The sequence below is a fragment of the Odontesthes bonariensis genome, chromosome 14 (assembly GCF_027942865.1).
Source record: "Odontesthes bonariensis isolate fOdoBon6 chromosome 14, fOdoBon6.hap1, whole genome shotgun sequence".
Classification (NCBI taxonomy): domain Eukaryota; kingdom Metazoa; phylum Chordata; class Actinopteri; order Atheriniformes; family Atherinopsidae; genus Odontesthes; species Odontesthes bonariensis.
Window position 1 is genome coordinate 11,939,844 of NC_134519.1, and position 22,323 is coordinate 11,962,166.

The 22,323-nt window shown below is 41.0% G+C and overlaps 2 protein-coding genes across 3 annotated transcripts in view; one reads left to right on the forward strand and one right to left on the reverse strand.

Moving 5' to 3' along the window:
- gnal2 (guanine nucleotide binding protein (G protein), alpha activating activity polypeptide, olfactory type 2) overlaps positions 1 to 2,526 on the forward strand; it is a 49,965-nt gene extending 47,439 nt beyond the window's left edge. For both annotated transcript variants that reach the window (XM_075482942.1, XM_075482943.1), the window contains exon 12: positions 114 to 2,526. In XM_075482942.1, coding sequence (XP_075339057.1) covers positions 114 to 260 — 147 coding nt within the window. In that variant the 3' untranslated portion in view covers positions 261 to 2,526. The remainder of the gene's footprint in view (positions 1 to 113) is intronic.
- A 1,877-nt stretch (positions 2,527 to 4,403) lies between these two features.
- mppe1 (metallophosphoesterase 1) lies at positions 4,404 to 21,503 on the reverse strand. The gene is made up of 9 exons (XM_075482891.1): positions 20,935 to 21,503; positions 20,693 to 20,801; positions 19,196 to 19,299; positions 14,174 to 14,254; positions 12,242 to 12,350; positions 11,896 to 11,976; positions 7,149 to 7,271; positions 6,835 to 6,975; positions 4,404 to 5,285 (listed from the first exon to the last, which is right to left on the reverse strand). Exons 1-9 carry the CDS (start codon positions 21,183 to 21,185, stop codon positions 5,100 to 5,102), a joined length of 1,185 nt encoding a protein of 394 aa, XP_075339006.1. The 5' UTR covers positions 21,186 to 21,503; the 3' UTR covers positions 4,404 to 5,099.
- Between the last annotated feature and the right edge of the window lie 820 nt (positions 21,504 to 22,323).

The following is a 22,323-nucleotide window of genomic DNA, read 5'->3' on the forward strand; positions in this document are numbered from 1 at the left end:
CCCACGAGTGTATATGTGAGGTGACAGAGCAGCACGCCTCGATACTAAAGGGCATCACGAGGGGGAACCCGACTGTTTTCTGACGTCTCGTGTCTCGTCTCCCCCCCCCTCAGCGGATCAGCACCGCGAGCGCCGACGGCAGACACTACTGCTACCCCCACTTCACCTGCGCCGTGGACACAGAGAACATCCGGCGGGTGTTCAACGACTGCCGGGACATCATCCAGAGAATGCACCTGCGGCAGTACGAACTCTTGTGATGGATGGGAGACCGTCTCTGTCAGCCTTCTGTGTTTTTTCTCCACCATTCTGCATCGATGACGAACCCTTCACGAACCCTCCCTCCCTCCCTCCCTCCGCACCCCACATCCCTCAGACAACCCCTCCTGTCGAGGACTATGAAGTACTACTGAAGTGTGTCAAATCCCCTTCCTCTTTTTAACATTTTTCTCTTTTTGTACTTCTCCCCCCACCCTCCCCGATTCGCCCCCGTTTCTCCGATGTAAAAGGAAGGTTGGGGAACAAAGTTTATTGTGTGCCGCTTCTACTTTTTTTTTTTTTTTCTTTTTTCAGATTTTTCTTTGAATACTTCCTTTTTGAATGCCTTGATTTTTGTCATTCCACTAAGCCTTGGGCTACCTCCTCATTTAGTTTTTTTGTTTGTTTTTCACCCCTTCTTGTCCTTTTTTTTTTGTTTTCTCTCTCTTTTCTGATTGGACCAGTGGGTGTGGAAGCAGAAGACACACCTGCAGGACCTCGGTGTAGAGGCCGTGTGTGTGTAATGAAGAGAAGGAGGAATGCCGTGTGAGTGAGCGGATGTGCGTGTATGCGTTTGTGTGTCACCTGCCGGTTAGCGCTGGCACCGCCGTGACTTCGCCCCACCCATCTGTTTGTTTTTTTTTGTTTGTTTTAGATCTACCCCGTCACCCCCCTCCCCCTCCTCTCCCCTCCCGCCTTGCTTCAAGTGGACGGAGGGGAATCGAGTGGACGAAGAGATGAAAATGCACTTTGCATCAGGTTCCTTAATAACTTTTTTTTTTTTTTTTTTTTTTTGGCCGTTGTTGTTTTTTCTCCAGAGGAAGCATACACACAATGTAGCATCACAATATTTATTACCCTTTCACGATGTTAGCTTGCCGAGCTGCGTGGTGGACCGAGCAGCCGAGAGACATGTGGAGCGAGAGATTAAAGAGGGGGAGGGGGCAGGAAACGGCGGCGACCTGAAAACTGATTTAAATGACGGAAAAGGGACTGAGCTCTCTGCTCCTTAGCCCTGCTGCCTCCACGGACTCGGACCTGCGTCCTTTTCCCACCCAGACCATCCTTTTAGCTTAGAGATACTGACGGGGGAGGAGGGTGGGAGGGGTGGGGCGGAAGAGAGAAATGTATTGTTCTTTTTTTTTTTGTTTTGTTAACTTGTACACTGTGCAAGGTTGAATTATCCTGTACAGACTGTAAAATGTAATATTATTTTGTACAACTTAATTGAAAGAAAAACAAATCTACTTGTAGATCTTTGTGCCTTGATTATGGCTGTACCTGTAAATGAGCTCAGATGTAAGTATGTTTTCGACTGCGCTGTACAGCTTGATGTCAAACTCTATCGGCAGCAAGAGGCTGCGGGTGGGGGACTTTCTCTGTAGAGTTTAGTTTTTTCTGGTTTATAAAAAAGAAAAGGAAAAAAAAAAGGAAATGCTGTTTAGTAAAAAATAAAAAAATAGGGAAAAAATCCTAAAAACCTGTATACATTATGCAAATTAACCACTTACCTGCAGTGAAGACCAGATGTTGCAGCGCCATGCCTTTTGTTTGTTTGTTTTCCTTTTATTATATATATTTCTTTTGAATTTCACAGCTTTAAACAAACATTGGAAATCCATTGAAAGTGTCCAAATTGCAACCTGGTGTTGTTTTAATAGGAACCAACTTTTTTCTTTTTTGTTTTTGTTGGGTTTTTCTTTTTTTTTCGATATGAAGTGTGTCTGAGATCTGTACTGATGTGCGTGCCTGTGCGCATGTGTACATAAAACAAACAGACTCACAGACGCATTGTGTGCGCGTGTGCGAGGGCGAGTGTGTGTCGTGTGTAAAATTTTATAAATGTATGTACATGTAAATTTATAGGTCTATATAAATATATATGTACAATTATACATGTTTAATTATGTGTGTGCCTAGGTGTACATACCTATGTATGTATACGGTAAATATGTATACATACACACATAGGAAAGCATGTTTAGAATGGAGATGAATAAATGAGAGCGTGCAATATTAGTAATTCTTTGGTCCTTTGGAGCCATACCTAATGGCACAGGCACTATGAATGTGTGAGCAGCACCCAACAAGATGAGCTCTTCTCCTTGTACAAACAGCATCAGCCTTTTCTTCTGCTACAGTACACGTCTATCCCCGAAAGAGAGTGAACTGACTGGAGGTGCAAAAACCTTGTTTGGCCTGGGAGGATGATTAAATGACGTTTTTATTTTCTTTAAATAAAGAGGCACATTAGAGGACTTTGCTTTATTTCCATCTTGGTGTCCAGTTGTGTTCCGGTTTGTTGCCACAAACATGCTAGAGAGATGTTACTGTGAGCGCTGGGCCACTGAGGGTGGTGGTGTTTCTGTTTGTTTGTTTTTATAGATTTAAAGGCCCTTCACACCAGCACTTCTGCTCTAATTGATCTGATCTTTCCCACTGAAAACATTTTGAAATGAATTATGGCTGCCATTCTGTCCTGACTTACTGGGACACTTTAGTCCAACCCGGTAGAAAACTGAGAAGAAAACGAGTCAAACTATACCTTAAATACATCAAAACCGCATTAAGAACTCACACAAAATGTTTAGGTGAAATAAAAACAAAAGGAAATGGGTCATTATATCCAATAAGCAGCTCGAATAAGCAACTTTTATATGCTCTTCATGCAGGAAACGTCAGTTTTAGACTCAAATAAACGTGATGAATAAAATCGTTCTATGTAAAGGTTTTCAGGCAGTAAAAACACCCATGTCCTATAAAAAGTGTCCCAGTGGGTCACCTGTGTTCTCTGACCTCTCCTGGTGCTTTTTTTTCTTTTTCTTTTTTTACCTCAGTTGTTTTCAGTTTGGAGGATTACCCTGTTGTGCGGTCAGTACGAGTTCCTGTTCAGAGGAAACGGAGATGAGTTGTTTTGTCGTATAATAGAAAGAAAAACGGTGTATTGTGATGATCAAAGAAATGGTATACAAGATAGTTTGTTGTGTGGACTGTGGAAACGGCTGAAATTAAGAGCAAAATAACCTGTTGGGCCTTTAAACAGCTAGTGTTGGACATAATGAGGTGTGACAACTAATAATGGAATGCATTTGAGTAAGAATAAGCCCATAATACTTGGAATTAATTCATATTTTCCACATTCAGTTATATCCCTGCACCTCTCTGATCATTTCTGGTTTCCCTTACTGAGGTCCACATTAGACAGAACTCTGATTATATGATAAATTATATATATATAAAACTATCCAGAAGTTGAGTAGTGGTTCATAACATAATTTTTTAGCACGAAACATGGGATTTTAATTTAATCTGTTTAAACAATGTTTGGCTTCATCTTGAGCTTTGAGTAGTTTTCAAAAAGAATTAACACGTATAGATAATAAAGGGGTTTAATAAAGGTTCAGCTTCATATCGAACAAACATCGTATATGAATCCTGACTTAAAGGGGAACTCCGGGGCATTTGAAGCGCGTTTCCATTGCTAGAGGTTGTCAATTACTGACAGTAGGACACAGAGAGGTGCGTATCTGCGCTCCCTGTGTGGAGATCGCGCTGTTCGCACACCCTGTCATGCGAGGCTAATACGTGGTGGCTAAGGGGCAACTGCTAACCCTTCCACGTAAAACAACAACTTGCACACAGCAGAAACGTCACACCAACAAGATAATTGTTTTGTATATGGGATTATTCTCCATCGACTCTTTTGGGCTTTCACATGCGCGAGCCTACAACCAGCCGGTGAGTTACATGCTGTTTATAAAGTTGTTTTGTAACGTCCCCATGCCAGTAATGTGAGAACCATGCATATGGTTTTGATGGTAAGGCTTGTGACTTTATTGTCGGATGGGTTATAAAGTGGTGTGACGTTTCTGCAGTGTGCAAGTTGTTGTTTTACGTGGAAGGGTTAGCGCTTGCCCCTTAGCCACCACGTATTAGCCTCGCATGACAGGGTGTGCGAACAGCGCTATCTCCACACAGGGAGCGCAGATTTGCACCTCTCTGTGTCCTACTATCAGTATTTGACAACCTGTAGCAATGGAAACGCACTTCAAATGCCCCGGAGTTCCCCTTTAAGCAAAAATGACCTTAAAGATCATTAGATATTAAAACGGAGCTTCCAAATGTAGCGTTTCAGACAGCTGAGGGAGATATGAGTCACTCATTTATTTATCCACCATAAAACTCTTTATTATGTACAGTTCTTCAGAAGCATTTCAACAGTTTGGCAAAAACCCTCACAAACATTGACAAGAAAGTCGAAGATAAATATTTTTCTGATGTGCGTCATAAAAACGACGAGAAGCCTCGATGGATGATCTGACATCAACAACAAGAACTAATAGTGTTGGGAGTGTGAGACGGTCGGCGTGTTCACAGGAAACATCAGATCAGAGGTGGGAACAAAGCACCAACAGACCTCTAACTCACCCCCTTAAAGAGACTGCTGCCAGGTAGTATTTACACATGTACGTGTTTGACTTTCTAATAATTAAAACAGTCGCACGCTTGTTACTTTTCTGTGAATGAAAACTTCCTGCTGATTCGTTTCACAGAAGTCTGGACCTCACAAAGTAGTCAAAACAGACGCCACTGATTTTTAACAATTTGGCTCCCGTCACAGGTTTCATCCACATCATCGTTAGCATTTGATAAACTCTGAGTGCTATAAAGACATTTAAAACGGATACTCGTGTCCTTCACAGTGCCGTGATGCGTTTGTACAAACTGATTGAGGTTGTATGAACAGACTTTGGGCCCACTCTGAGGATGAGGGGCTTCACATTTGCAGATGTCCTCGCATCCAAGCTCCAGAAACCGTGGTGCGCTCTGGGTAATGCAGTTCACAGCGACTTGTGCTTCCCCAGCAGGACCAGGCTGAGGCACTGCAGCAGGCCCTTCATCCACAGGCAGTGGGCCATGAAGAGCAGCAGCAGGCAGGCGCCGGCCGAGCAGTAAACGCTGATCACCGTGCTCTCCTCCGGCAGGAAACACTTGGACAGGGTGTAGCTGCCGGTGGACACCGACGCCTGGGGAGGAGAAACTGGGGGTTAGAGGTGATACAAGAGTTCGTAAAAGCTGAGAGGCTCCTCGGCCACCAGGGGGCCCCAAAAGATAAAAGCTGTGAACGCTATTTGACTGAAACAACAGTTTTCATTCCTATCTCAAGATATTTAACTGTAGTGGCCAAAACAAATGAAACTTAAACCAAACAAAATCAAAAGAACACTGATGCACCATGGGAGATGTGGTTTAACGCAGGCAAAAGAAGATGAATGTCCAAAAATGAATTTTTGCGTTTTCTGATTATTTATTTCCAAACAATAAAACAAACAAAAGAACAAAGAAAACCTGCTGCTCACTCCTTTTTCCCTGGTAAAAAACCATTGGCCCGCCCAGGTGCATGCTGGTACTCCAGGTGCCCAGTGTGACCCAATTACCAAAAATATTCAAAACAAATAACTAAAAAGGAATATTAGCAAAAAATCTAATCTAAATAAAGCACTGAAATGAATCAAATAAAGTTACTCATAATTAGCAAATTAAATTTACAACTAGAACCAAAAAACAAAAACTAACTTTACAAATAGCTCCTACAAGCGATGAAATAAAATAGTAGAATACTTAAAACACAACATTCGACAAAATATGAAAATACAATATTAAAAATTTGACAGATTCAGAAAAAAACGACGACACAAACACAACAAAACAAAGTTTCTTCATACACAACATTTAAAATGCAGATAACAAAATCTCTGTTTAGTTGTTTTTGTGATAAATGTGTTTTTTCTTCTGATGACACCCGCGATGAACAGCTAATTTCTTATTAAACACACGTTCCTTTGATATTTAACTTAAGAGATGAGATGACCAGGTTTCATTTTCAATATTTCAACACATCACATTAACAAATTCCATGCATGTTAGGTTAATTATGGACTCTAGGAGTGAGTGTGAGCGTGGATGGTTGTTTGACTCGTTTGCCTCTGTGGGACCTGTCCAGAGTGTAACCCGCCTCTCGCCTAATGGCGGCTGGGATAGGCTCCAGCCCCCCCATGAACCTGAATTCCATTAAATGGGTGGATGGATTACCTGTGAAATGCTAGTTGACTGCGTCTGTCTGCTGTTTGGTTTTGAGTAGGTAGTGCACACTTGTTTTTTTTTTGCTCTATGAAACCACCAAACTCTCAGATTTATTTCAGAGTGAAAGACTTAAACACACGAGACTACATGAAAATGACAAATTTAGAAGGATGTTGTTGTATTTAATATGGAGTCAGGACTGAGAAATGAAATTGTGCATTAAATGTGCATTAATGCTCTTAGAAGTGGCCTGATTTAAAAAAAAAAAATCTCCTTTGTGACACTACAAAAACAGATTTAAATCTATAGCTGCTCTTTGGTCATGAAAAAGATGCTGAAGAAAGTTAAAGAAACTTGATGCTGAGGGTGAACTGAAAGAAAATGAGATACAGCACTAATACACACTGCTGACTGTGACTTCTCAGAGAGTTAATGGCTTATTCTTCCCACCATCACCTTGTTTTGGAGCCTGAAGCTCGGGTTTTCACTCACCAGGATGAAGCTGGGGTTGTTTCTGTTCCTCCAGCTGAAGGACGGCACACTGATTTCTGGGTACTTGTTGTCATGGAGAACCTCACATCCGCTGTGGGTGTGTCCGCTCAGGATGAGACGAGGCTTAAACCACTGCAGCAGCTGAGGAGGGAGAGCCACATCCACGTCAGAGGCCGCTTGCTGCTTCATTACATCACCACTGATGTTTCTATACTGGAGCTTCTGGACTGTATTTAATCGGATGAAGATGTCTGACCGGAGATTAGACTCTGAGAGAGGAAAAGGAGGCCGTGATGGGGCTGCGGTGGACTCACCCTCTGCGAGGCCTCTTTTGACAGCACGTCGTACTTCTCTCTGAACAGCAGGTGTCGCTCTTCAGGCGGTGCGGCGTCCCGTCCCGTGCAGCTGGCGTCGCTCACTCGGTACAGAGGATAATGCTGGAGGACACAGCAGACAGTCAGGAGAACTTATATTTCTATTTTTTCAACATTTATTTCCTGATCAGAAACAGAAAAGAGGACGTGTGGGCTCAGTTAAAGGTCTTAATATGTAATGCTGCTGCTGATCAAATGATACATTTAACATTCATCACTGTCATAAAGTGTCCAACATTTACCATTTCAAGCTTATTTCTTTGCATTTTGAGGCATTCGCTGGACGAAGAGGTTTGGCTTTTCCTCTTCGGGCTCTTAAAGGTTGCTGCCATGTGCACTTTGAGCGATTTGCATGAGTGATTAATCATTAAAACTGTTGAGGAGCTCTTTTGTCTTCCCTGTCTGGCAGAGAAACTAATCACACACACACACACACACACACACGCACACACACACACACACCATCAGGCATCTTTTTGTCCTCACTTTCAGCCAGTTTCTGCTTTCATTCCTCTGAATTTGTTTATTTTCTATCTGGATCATCAGAAAGTTTTCTTCCTGCTGCACTCTCGTCCATCTTCAGCTCTGGCAAACCAGGCGATTGTGGGTTGGCGTAAAATGAGTCACCACCTGTGCTACAATGCAGGTACATCATCACGTGCACCTGATTAAAATCTGCGGTATGCCGTGAAACACAGGAAGGAGATTTACCTTAAACTGACGGGCTGAACCAGTTCTGTGGAAACTGGGTTGCTAAGAGCTTGACTGTAACAGACATTAATGTCCTGAAAGAATCCTGCTCTGCAACTTTAAACCGAACAGTCCTTGAGTTCATTCAGAGGCTGCAGGTTTAATCAACCAAAAACATCTGTAAAGTAAAGATTAATGTAACATTTCCCCTAAAAGGGTTCAGCGGATAAAACAGACTCTGACACAACAATCTAACCTCAAGTTTTTTAAAAAGATGCATCTCTCCATTACGCGGATGGACCTTTGAAACATTTCACTGTTTAGTGAACAACTGGATGATCCAGAATTTCCTTTAGTGAAACAAAGATGAAACAGAGGTCATTGTCTTTGGAGCCAAAGAACAACGGTTAAAAATCCGTGCTCAGCTTTAATATTAAAAACCTCAAAACAAGGCAGAAATCTGGACGTCATCGCGGGCTCGGACCTGATCTTTAACAGCCATGTCAGGTCAGTAATGGAGTCCCGGGACTAATGTGTCAGAGTGAGTTAGAAAAGCTGCTCCGTGCATTTATCGTGAGCAGACTTAATTACTGTAACAGTGTATTAACTGGTCTGCCTGAAAGATCGATCAGACAGCCGCAGCTGACTCAGAACAGTCCTCACTAAGTGGATCATATCACTCCAGTGCTGAGGTCTCCACGCTGGCTTCGTGTCCATCAATGACTTGATTTTAAATTACAGCTGTTGGCTTATAAAGCTTTAAATGGTTCAGGGCAGAAGTGCATCTCAGACCTTCTGGGACAGCTTTGCTTTCTGTCCCCAGAGTTAGAACTAAACATGAAGAGGCCGCTTTCAGTTTTTATGGACCATATGGACAATTGAATTTGATTAACAACCCTCGTTGTTATTTTATGTCAGTACATTATGCTCTTATGTACTCTGTAAAGCACGTTGAATGACCTCGTCGTTGAATTGTGCCATGTAAATAAATCTGCCATGTCTTGCCTTGACACAAAAATCAATTCCTATTCAGTATTTAACGCATTTTGACAGTGTGGTCAATGAGCCTTCCCAACAGTTCTACTGCTACGGAATGAGTGTACATTTATTCACCTGGCTGCTCAAATACAAACTCTTTCAGCACTCTTACTGCGCTCACTAAAAGATGAGGAGGGCTTAGCTTTTGCCATCTGATCCAAAACAATTTCCCAAATTAGGATTAATTAAGTATCTATCTATCTATCTATCTATCTATCTATCTATCTATCTATCTATCTATCTATCTATCTATCTATCTATCTATCTATCTAATGACAGAACATGAAACAGATACACTGCAGCTTAAGTTTCGATTCGCCAGCGATTTGACTCTGGTGATTTCCCCCTCCAGCGTGTCACTTGTGTTCATTTGACCACCAATGCTTATAAGGAGGCAGGAGGGGATGGTTGTCATTAATCTACAGTCCTGTGTGAAAGTTAACATCCTCATGAAAATCAGATCCCTCTGAAAAACTTCTTCCAAGCAGATGCTCGTTCAAGACTCATCCTGCTCAACTTTTCAATCATTGTGCTCATCTACTTTTCCCAAATCCTCACTTTGATCTCACTCTCGAATCTTTCGGGTTAGAATCAATGTGCATGATTATCCAATCCAATCTAATCCAATTTTATTTATAAAGCGCTTTACAACAACCTCAGTTGGCCAAAGTGCTGTACCGAAGAAAAAAAAATTAAATTAAAAGAATAAAATACAAGAATAAATTAAAAGGCATACAACAGCTATATAATTTAAAACAATAATAATACTAAAATAAAAAAATAAAAAAAAAGGTTTGTGTGTTAAAAAAGCTACACGGTTACAGCTTGCACATTTCTTAATTTGTTCATTTGTTGTGAGTCCCTTCATGCAAGTGCTGCTCGACAGAACAACAACAACATAAGAATATGTTACCTTCTCACAATTTACAACCGTGGATTATAACACCACGACAGTTTGGACAAGTTGACAAATGTACCAATTACACATTTTCTGGAGAGACTGAGATGGCGCACAGTCCTGGTTGTCTTCTGGTTTAGACCACTGGAAGCTGAGAGGGAGAAATAACCTTTCTATTTGTCAGAAAAATATGAACTATTGTGTTTTTAATATATAAACTATCTGTTTTGACTCTAGATAATTTATGCATATTTTTTTTTACTATAACTGCACATTTTGTGAATTTATTTGGAGTCCCCACTAGATTTCTTTTTCATTGCATGAATTTGTAATGATCAATCATCAATTGTTAGGTGTGAGTTCTGAAACTGAGCAAAATGTCGACCAAAAGAGAAGACCATATGGCAGACAAATAACGAGCTTTAGTTGAAGCAGGTGCGAGCAGACAAAAGCTTCAGGAACGCACCAAAGAACACTGGAGGGAGATTATTCATTCTGAAAGGGGCTGTCGGCAGCTTCAGCAAGACACAGGCAGGTCGAAGCACAGCTGAGACTAAATATACACACTGACATCAAACTGAGAAACAGCGCGGAGGAAGAAAACAAGTCAACAAAATGAACCCAAATAGTTCATACTCTGAGCAGTTATGTTAAATATTCAGACCTCAGCCTAATTATAGAATAGAATTTCAAAATACTTTATTCATCCCCCAATGGGGGAAATTCAAATTAGTCAAGTAGCTCAAAAAAATTACAAATATTTACAATGATTGTATATCAGCAACAACAATAATAGTACCAATTTTAATAAAAAAATACTACTACTACTAATGATAATAATAATAATAATAATAATAATAATAATAATTAATGACTAAATAAATAAATAGATAAAAAATAATCAATCAATCAATTTGAGAAGAACTCAAAGCGGAGGACAAATTTCGTGTGTATGCATGTATGCATGACCAATAAATCTGATCTTAATCTTAATCTTAATCTTAATCTTAAAAAGCCTTATGGCTGTGGGAACAAAGGACCTCCTGAACCTCTCAGTCCTGCAGCCTCTCACAGCAGCTGCTCCTCTGTCCTGCCAGGATACTGTGGAGAGGATAATTATTATTCTCCAAAACAGAATACAATTTCCTCCTCATCCGTTGCTCCACCACAGCACTGAGAGGCTCCAGCCTTCTGCCTACAACAGAACCAGCCTTTTTCACCAGTTTGTCCAGGTGCCTACAGACGTGCAACACCCCCAGCAAACAGCAGCATAGAACAGTGCACTCTCAATGATGGTGTGATAAAACACGCACATCCTAATTATGTAGACATGAATACATCTAAATCCACCTATTACATCCAAACAGAGACTTTTGTCGCATATTTGAATATTTTACGTTCACAAAGTTGTTTTTATTTGTTGATTCATTTAAAGTTTGACACAAAGACGTCAACACAAGGTCCGCTTAAATTTGTATTTCCTGAATCTTTCAACCACAACTCGTGGCCTTCCACAGCTGACGGAGTTTCTGAGTCATTTCAGCCCAAAATTCTTCCAAAAATCAACTTCTAGATTTAACAACTAACTCCACTGTGTGTTTGGATTTTCTCACTTGCTGCCGTGCACACCGTGAGTTGGAAGCGATATCTGTAATCCATGCAGCTGTGAAAACCTGCCTAGAGAGACCACAAACATCCCACTGCTCATTCAAAGTTCAGCTGGCGCAAAGATGAGGCTTCAGAAGGCTTAATTGAATCACTTTAATATCCTCCAAAGTTACAGTTGTTATGCGAGTTTTCCTTCTGATGGAACTTAGTCGAAGAACGAAACAAAAATGGCTTTTTCCACTAAAACAACTAACCATGTTCTTAAGCTGAAGTCGAGTCGTGGGTTTATTCTGAGGAGACAGAGTAGGTGAGAGGAATCGCAACACTTTTTTCTGCATGTGTGAGTACCGTGTCAAACAGCTATTTATTCTTCTTCCTACTAAATGTCTTGATGAGTGGAGCTTGTGCAGCTTCAGAAACAGAGCACACACAGACAGAAAACATCCACTTTACCTGTAACATGATGGGGGCTGTGGGAGGATAAGGCTGCGAGCCCTCACAGCTCTCCATCCCTTCGCTGCCGGTCTGCGAGTTCTGCAGAGGAGTAGGCGTAAAGACGTCGTTATTTCGCTGCACACAAGCCCATGGCGTGTCCTCAACATCTTTATGACTTAGCTCTGCGTTCTGAATGTTTTCAGGAGGAACGGTGCCGTTAGCAGAACGAAACGCCAACGAAACTACCTCCCAAGCCTGGATACCACTGGAAGTTTATTACTTCTGTTCTCACTTTTTCGACTGCAGAGTGAGTGTGGCACTGCTGACGGTGTTAAAAGTGTGACTTCCAGAAATTTCTTCCCACCTGAAGAGAGCAGTTGAGGTCTCTGGAGAGTTTGATCAGCTCCTTTTCCACCGTCTGGCAGATGGGACAGCCGTCGCCGTGCAGGGCGACGCTGTTCACCAGCAGAAAACTGCAGAAAGGAGGGATTCAGTCAGTCAGCCAGTTTTTACCCTGCATGCTTTCAGATTGCACCGATATCTCTACTGGACAACAACTACTTTCTGCTCGCAAATAAAGCTGCTAGCAAAACAGCTGCTTATTGAGAAAGATATATGCACATATTTGCATTTCCAGTATTTGTGGCCACCTGACTAAATCTGTTTTATTCAGTCTAATTCTTGTTTTTACAAAATCCCCCGAGGGATATATATATCTGAGTCTGTGTTCACGAGCTCTCCCTGAGCCTCTCCACTGGTTTAGAGCAGAAAACATGCGATGAGATCAAATGAAGTTAAACATCCGGATGATATTTCTCTGTGGAGTCACAAGTCAGTGACCCATTTTCACCATGGCGCAATGCTTTCACATTGTCTTTGAACATTATTATGAAATTAAATGGTGCCACAACTCAACATCATAGAGGAAAACAATGCTGTAGTGACCTCTGTGGCTGCAGAAGTTGTGGTAAAAGTTCAAAGGCTACCTGTTTGGCAGTGGTTACTCCTGTTGTTATAAACGACACCATGATAACCGACATGTTCTCATGGATTTCAAAGGTTTCAATTGAGGGATCAAAGATATTTAGCTGCAGCATTGTGAAATGCATTGCTCGTGCTTCTTATGTTGTGGGCAGCAGGGCTGCAAAAGGGCTGGTAAGTGTTCAAAGTACAAACAAGGCTACCTGTGTAGTTGTATTTGCTCTGACTGTGAAGAGTAAAAATGGATCCGATCTCATGGATTTTAGAGGTTTTAATCAACGGATCCAAGATATTTTTACTGCTCGTGCTTTTTATATTGAGGATTTACAATAAATACTTTTTTTTTTATTATAATCATACAGTTTAGGATCAACATTTATTCTGGTTCTCGTTTGAATTTGGCAATTTTCAAATAACCTTCAGATTTCTTGGTTTTTGGTTGTTTCTGTGACCTTCGGGTTTCTTCTATATTTTGTTTCTTTATTGAAATTTCGGTTTAAAATGATCAAGCTCACATTATTTATGTTCATAAAAAAACACAGTTTACCAAAGTAGACGAGGAACATCATTAATAACTGATCAGATGCTCCCTGAATGATCGCCTCGGTCACAAAAGTAAATGAATACATGAATACTGAGTGTGGCTTTTAAAATACTTGGACACATACATAAAATCTTCTTTTTGTCTTTTTTACGTTTACTTTACTCTAATAACGTCGTTTAATTGGAGTCAAGAGAGAAAGTAAGTACATCCCTTTGGAAGTGTTGCCTTTTCTGACATATTCCAAATATTTGGCCATGTTTCATACATACATTACAGATAATGTAATATTCTTTCATGTAAAAAGTAAGTACATCCCCGGGGCTTAGAGACTTTTTGCATAATTCGACGTGTCATATCTTCAGGAAGCTCAAATTGTTGTAACCCAATCTGAAAGCAGTGAGTCTTATTTCATGCGTCTGAATGTGTGATTAATGTACGGGTGTACTTTCTTTTTCCATCACTTTTCAGCTTTAATAATACAGCTGTTGTCATTTCAAAGGGAATCAAATATTCGCTTATTCAAAAATGTTGGCAAAGGCAGCTCTTTCCACGGGATGCACCTATTTTTTACATGACCGTGCTGTTAAAATAAGATTTACTGTGTAAATCTGCCAATCAGCACAATTAAAACCCCGTGGTTCATGTCATAAAAAGTGCTTCTTTGGTACTGACTGACTCAATGGATAAAACTGGCTGTCTTCCAGCCTGTGAAGTCACATGTTCTTCCCCGCAGCTGTGTTTTCCTGTATGTCGCATCCTCCCGACACTCACTTTACTCCCTTTTTGGTGACGATTCTGGTGGAAGAGGCGTTGAAGACCTTTTCAAAGCGCTGCAGCTTGAACCAGTCCATCCTGCAGGGAGACACAACACGTCTGTCACACCGCACGAAGAACCTCCTGCTCAGTCTGTCATGTCTGCCTGCCATGCACTGTTACATAAGCGCTGTGCCTGCTCGGTTCATGCTGCACGGGGTCGAATCAAAGCACATATGAGCCGCTGCAAGTCTGCCTAATCCCACATCTCTGAATCAGACGCTTCAAACATTAAGCTGTGGCATGATTTTAAGCATAAGAGTGATTTAGCTTTTGCTTAGACATCAAGAAACACAGTATATGACAAAACAACAGCTGCAAACAAGAGGAGAACACAATAAAAGACAACACAACACAACTGAACAATGATGAATAAAGACCTCTCAGACACAGTCTCACTAAGAATCAAACATGATCCTGAGTGGTGTCGTCGCCCTTTAAGGACCGCCTTTTCATATTTGTAGAATGACTTTAAACAAAAATAGTAACTGATACTCTTTGTTTTAATCATTTGATACTTTTAATTGAGTTTAGTCTTAATTTCCACATTCCTTTGATTTTAATCTAATTTCCATGCTTTGTGATGTTTGTGATGATGCGACGTAATCTCACAAAAATCTTATCAGGATTTTAGAATTAATTCTGTCTCTCTGAAAATAAATACATTCATTTAAATTTGTTCTTACATAAACGTCTTTGTCAGCCACTGAAAACTGTGAGATCCTCTACTCAGGCAGTAAGCTGAACATAAATGTTTGCATAATGATTTTACATATATATACAATTATATCCCTCATATAGGGGCTTAACGTGTATTTAATTAAACACTCTTAGAAGGTGATACCTTTGCTCAAAGTGCTGACAGGAAAGCGTCACCTCCGTTAAAGGGCTGTGGAACTGAGTTGGCACAGTTTAAATAGATCAAAACCCACAAAATTGAGATAAAAGCAAATTCACAGCCTCCTACATGACAGCTGCTTAATTGATAGCTTTTATTTTTGGATTAATACAAAAACAGAGAGAAATGTTTTCTGATGCCAAAAACACAAAGATTTCCAGAAGTTGTGTAACGCTAACAAAACAACTCATGGATTATTAAGACATTTTTGTGTCTTTTTGGCTTCCTGGTTTACTTTTTGCTCTTTAACTTCCTTGATCCCTGCTACCTGAGTTCACCCCCGTGTTTCACACCTGGCTCCCATCACTGATCGTCTCACCTGCTGCTTATTTGTTCATTTCTCCCACAGTATATATCTTCCTGGTTTTAGTTTAGTCACTGTCTGTAGCTCATATCTGCTGTCTGCTCCTTGTGAGTCTCCTTGATGGCTCATTTTTCCCAGTAATTCCTTTGTACTGTTACAGTTCATTTGTAGTTTTTATTTTTCTCCTTCAGCAGCACCTTTGGTTTAGCTCAATAAAGCTTTATGCCTTAAAGTAAAATGTGAAATTGCCCAAAAAAAACCCGTAACTATTGATTTGTGATCACAGACGGGATATTTGCTGATTTTTCGTGCTGCTGTACACAAAAATAAATACACAGAGAAACGCATTGCGCAACGTTCAAAACGACACCTTTATCATTTAACATATATCACATTTAACAGAAAACAAAATCCTGGTTTGGAGGTTGAAAGGGTTGGGTGGTGCAGCTACTCACAGGACTGTCAAAACCAATAAATCCAGTTTGACCAGTTTCCCAACTACTAACATCTTAAAGAAACTTTTCTCTAAATATAATTTAGGATTCGGTCACTGTTTCATTGGGCTTCCAGCTGCTGTTTTGTCTCTGTTTTACACTTTACAAAGGACATGTTTCGGGTTAGGCATTGAAAACGACATCGTTATGGTTAGTATAACAGCGTGGGACTGGCTGATGAGTCCCGCCCTGTCAGCTTATAATGTTAATAATGTGGGCAACACACAACCAGACAGAAAACCTTGTGTTCACCAGCACTAAATTATTAAAATAACAAAACTATTTAAAGTTTTGCTGTGAGACCAGGCTGAAAAAGAGCCTCCCTGGAGTAGATAAACTGTAAATAACTGTATGGGCAAATAAAAGACCTCAAAACAACAGTTGCAGAGATTTTAGGTAAATAAGATAATATATGCATGCAGAAAAAAAAGAAATATCTCCGCAAGGGACAAGAATGAAAGCCAATAAAGAATAATCCTTATGGTTAGGTTAAGATGAAGTGAGGTGAAGTGGAAAAGTGCCCTGTGATCTAAAGAATAGAAACTTGAAATTCCTTTAGGAAACCAGGAACTATGAGCCACGCTAAATAGGAGACAAACCCTGATCACAACTCGTGACAGCGTCCTGAAAAGTATCGCCTCAACAAGCAGCTGAAAGGAAATACGAGCGTAAGAAGCAAGTGTAAGACGCCACAAAGTCCTCATAGAGACGAAGGAGGGCGCAGTTAAGTTTCAGCCATGAGTGGCGTGAGATCGAGGCCTACAAATGTTCAGTCTATAACACAAGGACAAGGAAACTATTATGTTTTGATAAAGAAAAACACATAGCTTTGACAACACGACCATCACCGTCAAGGAGGCCATTTGGCATGTTGCTTTGGTTACATATGAACAAAACGTGTTTTATAGTTAGCTTTAGTGCTAACATCACTTGGTTATGGTCTGAAATCTAAACTAATTGGTTTTGGCTTGATAACAATGATGGTTACGGCTTAAAAAACTTTCTTTTTACAATGCGAATACTTTGACGGACACCATTTTTTACTCTTAGCGTGCAGTTCCTCTCACGGCCACTCGATCAACAGCATGAGCTCTATGAGCTGCAGCTGCTGCTTCTGCTCTCTTAATATTTCCGACTTGTCTCACCCGCCGACATTTAGTTTAACAAAGTTTTTTTAATGGCAAAAAGACATGTTGTTATGAGACTAAATTTTGCTAAATTCTATACAGAATCTAGCCTGGGAATTCCCATGCTGCTTTGCGCGCGATTTCATTCATACTGCAAAGGCAGCCTGGAAAACACCGCCCTTATTTTTGCCTGAGTTAGGGAACCAATCACATAACGGGGGAGGGGGGGGGGGGGGGGGGGGGCAGCAAGTTTCCACCGAAGCTTGTAGAGTGTTAATCCAACATGGCAGCATAAGTGATACAATTGGCTATGAATCGCGCGCAAAGCAGCATGGGAAGAACCAGACGCCATTTGATAGATATTCGTAGCGCCCAATAAACGGCTCTAGGCATTCGTAAACCACGCCTCAAATACGAGAAAATGCACACCTAGTTCCCAGACCACCATCTCATCGAGGTGTGGACGCGTCAGCCAGGCTATACAGATTCACAAAGTTTTCTCCTTCTCATTTCACAAACAGCAGTGACGTTGGAGATGATGCTCTCAGGCGAAGCAAAAGATAAAAATCTTGAGGTGAAATCATCTCTGTTGTTACAGTTAAACCATCAGGACTCAAACACTGACTGTCCTGTAAGCTGAAGCATGTAGAAAAGTGACCATTTCAGATGTTTCCATCCACAGCTTCAATGTTTTACACACCCGGTGCTCGCTCGGTTGGCACTCTAATATGAGCTGCTGTGGCGATATGTGACTTTATGAACATGTCATTATTATACGCCACACTTGATGTACTGCCCAGTCTCACATGGCTTTTACAGGCATGTCCGAATGAACATGCAACAGTGATTTCACAGACCGATGAAGCCATTGATGTGACATATCTGATGTGAGGAAAAATGATCTTAAAGGTCATTTTTGTGTCATTAGCAACATTAACTCCTTCAGATCAGTGAGCTGGTGGCCATTTTGACGGTAACAGCGTTATTACATGTATATTATTCTTCAAAGACACTCATTCTTGTCCAGCCAGGTTTCAGGAATCACTCGTCCAAATGTGGTCGCCTCCAAAAACCGAACAAGACGGCTGTAAAATGCTGAACTGACGTCGCATTGGCTTCGTCTACTTCTCAAATAAAGTCGACGTATCGCAGCTTCTAAACTCTTCATAGAGTTGTGCAGCCGATCGTTATTGAGCTGAATTAATACGAAAAAGAATACATTTGATCAATTAGTTCAGAAACTGTCGTCTTGATGCTGTGGTTTCGAATTGCTGCTTCTGAGGTCAACAACAAACTCAGTACAAGCATTTTAAAGCTGCATAAATCCTTTCTGATCAATACGTTGTGTGATTTAAAAGGCACTCAAAACACGACGTTTATTGACCCGTCTCTGAAATTTTTGATGATGTGCAGAACAAAAACATTTCGTTGACTTTGAGAAAGTCACATTTAAGGACACCGAGTCTACAAAATACATAGAAAGAGCCCAGTTCTTCACCTGAACCCAGAATGAAGACCGTTTCTCTTGTATTTTCTCTTCTGACTGTCAACTGAAAACACTAAAAGTCCAAAATAAACAACAGGTTTGTTTGTCATGTATAAAGTTCAGTCACTACCTGAGCAGCTGGATTTTGTATGTGGGGCCGACTATAACAGAAACTACGGCTCCCATGTTTATTGTGTATGTCTTTTGTGTATCGATGGGCTTTTGTGAAAGCCTGTTTCCATAAAGGAGGAACAACCTGTGTGTTCTCACCGAGGGCTGGATTCTCTGCATCCAAGCCCTGCATTGTTTAACAAAATTCCTCCCGATTGGCTAACACGTCAACTATTTCTTTAAAGGTTATGCAATGTGGACAAACTCGTCTGATCCTTTGTTTTCCGGCTCTGCAGCGAGGCAGGTTCTCACTGAGATTGCTGTCAGCCCACAAACATCTTTCTGAAAAGAAAAGCTGCACAGCAACGAATGCCACAAAAAGAAAAGTCCTTACACTCAAGTGAGAAATAATGAAATCAAGGTCCATCATTTGTCAGGATTTTCCTCAGCCTCACACAGCCAAACTGGAGGCAAAATAAAAAGCTGATCAACCAGAATTAGAGAACAAAAGGAGTGCAATGAAAACAGCGAGGCAGTGAGGAGGAGAAGTCTGTTCTTACTCATAGTGGAAACCGATGTCGTGATTTCCAACCAGCACGACCAGTTCGGTTTCAGTGGAGTGTCTGAACATCCTGTGGAAGCGGCGCACGTCGTCCTCCCAGTGCTGCAGAGAGAGAGAGAGCAACACAAACGCAGCTGAGGAAGAAGGTTTCACAGCAGCCTCCACAGACAACAAGAGACCTTTAATCACATCAGGGCTGTTTGTGTTTCCTTTCACGTGGCTGCTTTTAATTAGTGCTGAAGCCATTATCAGCTGAGGTGATAAAAAAGCCAAATATTTTCAGCTCTCTGAGATGTGGAGAAATTTCACGTCATTGAACACTGACTTGCTTTGGGTTTTGGCTTAAGTTTTTAAAATTACAAATAAAACAGTCTGTAGGTGTTCTGTTAGTCGATTTACATGATGAATGAATGAGAAAATAAATGCTGCTTTTAGCTTTTAGCTTCTAAAATTTGCTTCGTTTAAACCATTTTAATTGAGGACATTTGGGTTGGTGGCAACTCGTCAAACAAAACAGGAACAAATTTTGAAATATTCTACAGGCTGAGCAGGAAACAAAGGGACATAATCACTGGTTGCAGACCTGCTTTAAGAATTATTTCTCTTTCTGCAAACTCACTCCTGCGAATCTTCCACAAAAAAAAAAGCCCAAAGCATCTTTTGACTCAAGTACGAATCAATATTTTCAAGTTCTGATGTTGGAGGATCTGCTGCCTCTGTTTATCTCATTTCTTTGTACACTGACTATAGTTGGGTTTGTGGACATTTATGAAAGAGTGGAACCAAGGCAATTACTCATGCAGGAGAATAATAGGGTTGCATAATGAATGATTGGGCACATATTTAGATTTTTTTTATGAATATTTCAAGGTTTTAGCTCCTGAAAAGAGCAGTTTTGTTTCTTTTTGTGTTTTCTAACATTTTCTTTTTATATACTGAAGATTTTGGCTCGTGGTTGAACAAAGCGGACACAAATTTTTCAATATTTATGGATCAAACAATCCAACAAAAGAGAAAACTCAGCTCACCGAGAAAAAGCCTGACACAAGTCAAGCACAAAGACCAAATATTTACAAGTTGTGTTTGGAGATTTCCTGCCTCTTTGTTCCGTTTACTTATTAAAAAAACACGCTGTTTGTTTGTTTTTACAGCTTTTCCAACTGAAACGAATCATTTTAAGATTTTAATTATTTATAAACCAAATAAAACAGCTGTGTGCTCTCTGCTTTAATGGGATCCCCCCCCCCCCCCCCCCCTCATCAGGTTGAGGGATGCAAAGAGGATACAAGCTGCAGTTGTTTACCTGAAAACCTGCAGCCTTTGGGCCCAAATGGTAAGAGATAATGATTATAACCGGGCACCACTGGCCTCTGCCCTTCATCCACAATCTGTTTGCCCATATTTCTAAAGCACCATCACCATCTTCATCACAATAACCAAAAGCAGCGTTGGTTTGCAGACAATTCAAAGGGCAAAAGACGAAGCTCTACGTTACCTTCTGCGAGCTCCACTTGCCTTCGTCGAAGATGTCCCCGAGAATAAAGACGATTTCGGGCCTGAGCAGCCACAGAGCGGTCTGGAAAGCCCTCTCCATCTGCCATTCCCTGCGCGTCGGGACACAACAAGTCAGCGTTATTTGTTGTTTTTGTTTACAATCTCTCCCGCAGAGCCCAGCGCACGGAATGGTGGACAGAGCGGTGATGATGGATTGCTGAAAATGGAAATGGTGACATATACCTCCTCAGCTTGTCGAACCAGTGTCCCCCCACAGCCCCGAGGAGGTGGGTGTCCGACAGCACCATGGCGCGGACGGTTGAGTCCATCGGCCGGCCGTCGATGCCCTCTCCGCCCCGGGCATGAGTGAGTTTCGGCCAGGCGCACTTGAAGATGGTCGGAAAGTAGATGAGGTACTCACAGAAAAAGAAAGCACCCCCGATTGCGCCAATCAGCACCACCGCAACCACCCATCTGGCACTAAACCTCGGCATTTCTTTGTTATTCGGCGCTCGGGATGCCCTGAACTGGCGCACTGGCGGTGATGGAGCTGTCCATGAGGCATCTTCACCTCGATCCAGACCTGGAGGTTTAGGTCTCCAGCTGTCTGAAGCTCATGGCAAAATGTCTGTGAAGCTGCGTTAGATGAAAATCAAGCTCCCGAGTCTCGTTGATCAAAAGAATAATTGTTTTTTTTTGAACGTGATAGAAAGTTTCAAACACCCTGCGTTTTTGGGGGAGATGGCGAGAAGCATCACCCAGTTCAGCTGCTGCTTCTCTCAGCTTCTGTCGCGCTCAATGGTGAAGCTGGAAACCACACTTCCGGTGTCACTGTTCCTAAAATAAAACCACAACAACTTCTACATGTGATCAGCACAGAAAACAGCCACGTTTTTGTAGAAGTTCATGTCACAGGATTCTGTACTGCAATTTTAATCCAATTGTTAATTTAATTCCTTTCACTCGCATCTCTGAGGAAAAATATTGCGCATTTTACTTGACAGCCACAGTCAACACTGGATTAAAAACCAGGAATAAACTCTCCAGTGTCACTCTACTCTAGATCTTTGCATCTAGTACTTTAAAAGCAACACTAAAACATCAAAACTGGTGTCTCTTATTGTGTTATAAACGAGCAGTAAGGCTACAAATACATTTGGCAGTCACTTTTATTTAATAACTAACAGATCATTCAGCTCACAAATGTAAAAACGGAAAAAAATTTCATAACAGGAATAGGCTGCTATATGATCATTTTTAATGCAGAGGAAGAAGAAGAAGAAGAAGGGGGAAAAAGCACGTTTTTGTTAGTTTGTTAAACAGTTTCACATCTCAAAATAGTTAATCGGATATCTTTATTCTGTCAGTAAATTAATGAGTTTATCATTAATCAAGTCATTTCATCATCCTGACAGTCAGGATGATGAAGTGTCTGTAACATTTACACTACATGTAATGAAGCGTTTACACACACAACATATGACTAGTTTATATACCAGTCATATTTTTTAGAGGCCATTTACAGTATCAGAGGAGCCCAATGTCGTTTATTCACAAGCTGACACAATTTCCTAAGATTTTCATCAACGAGCAGGTGTTTCTCATATGGACAATATTTCACATATTTTTCTT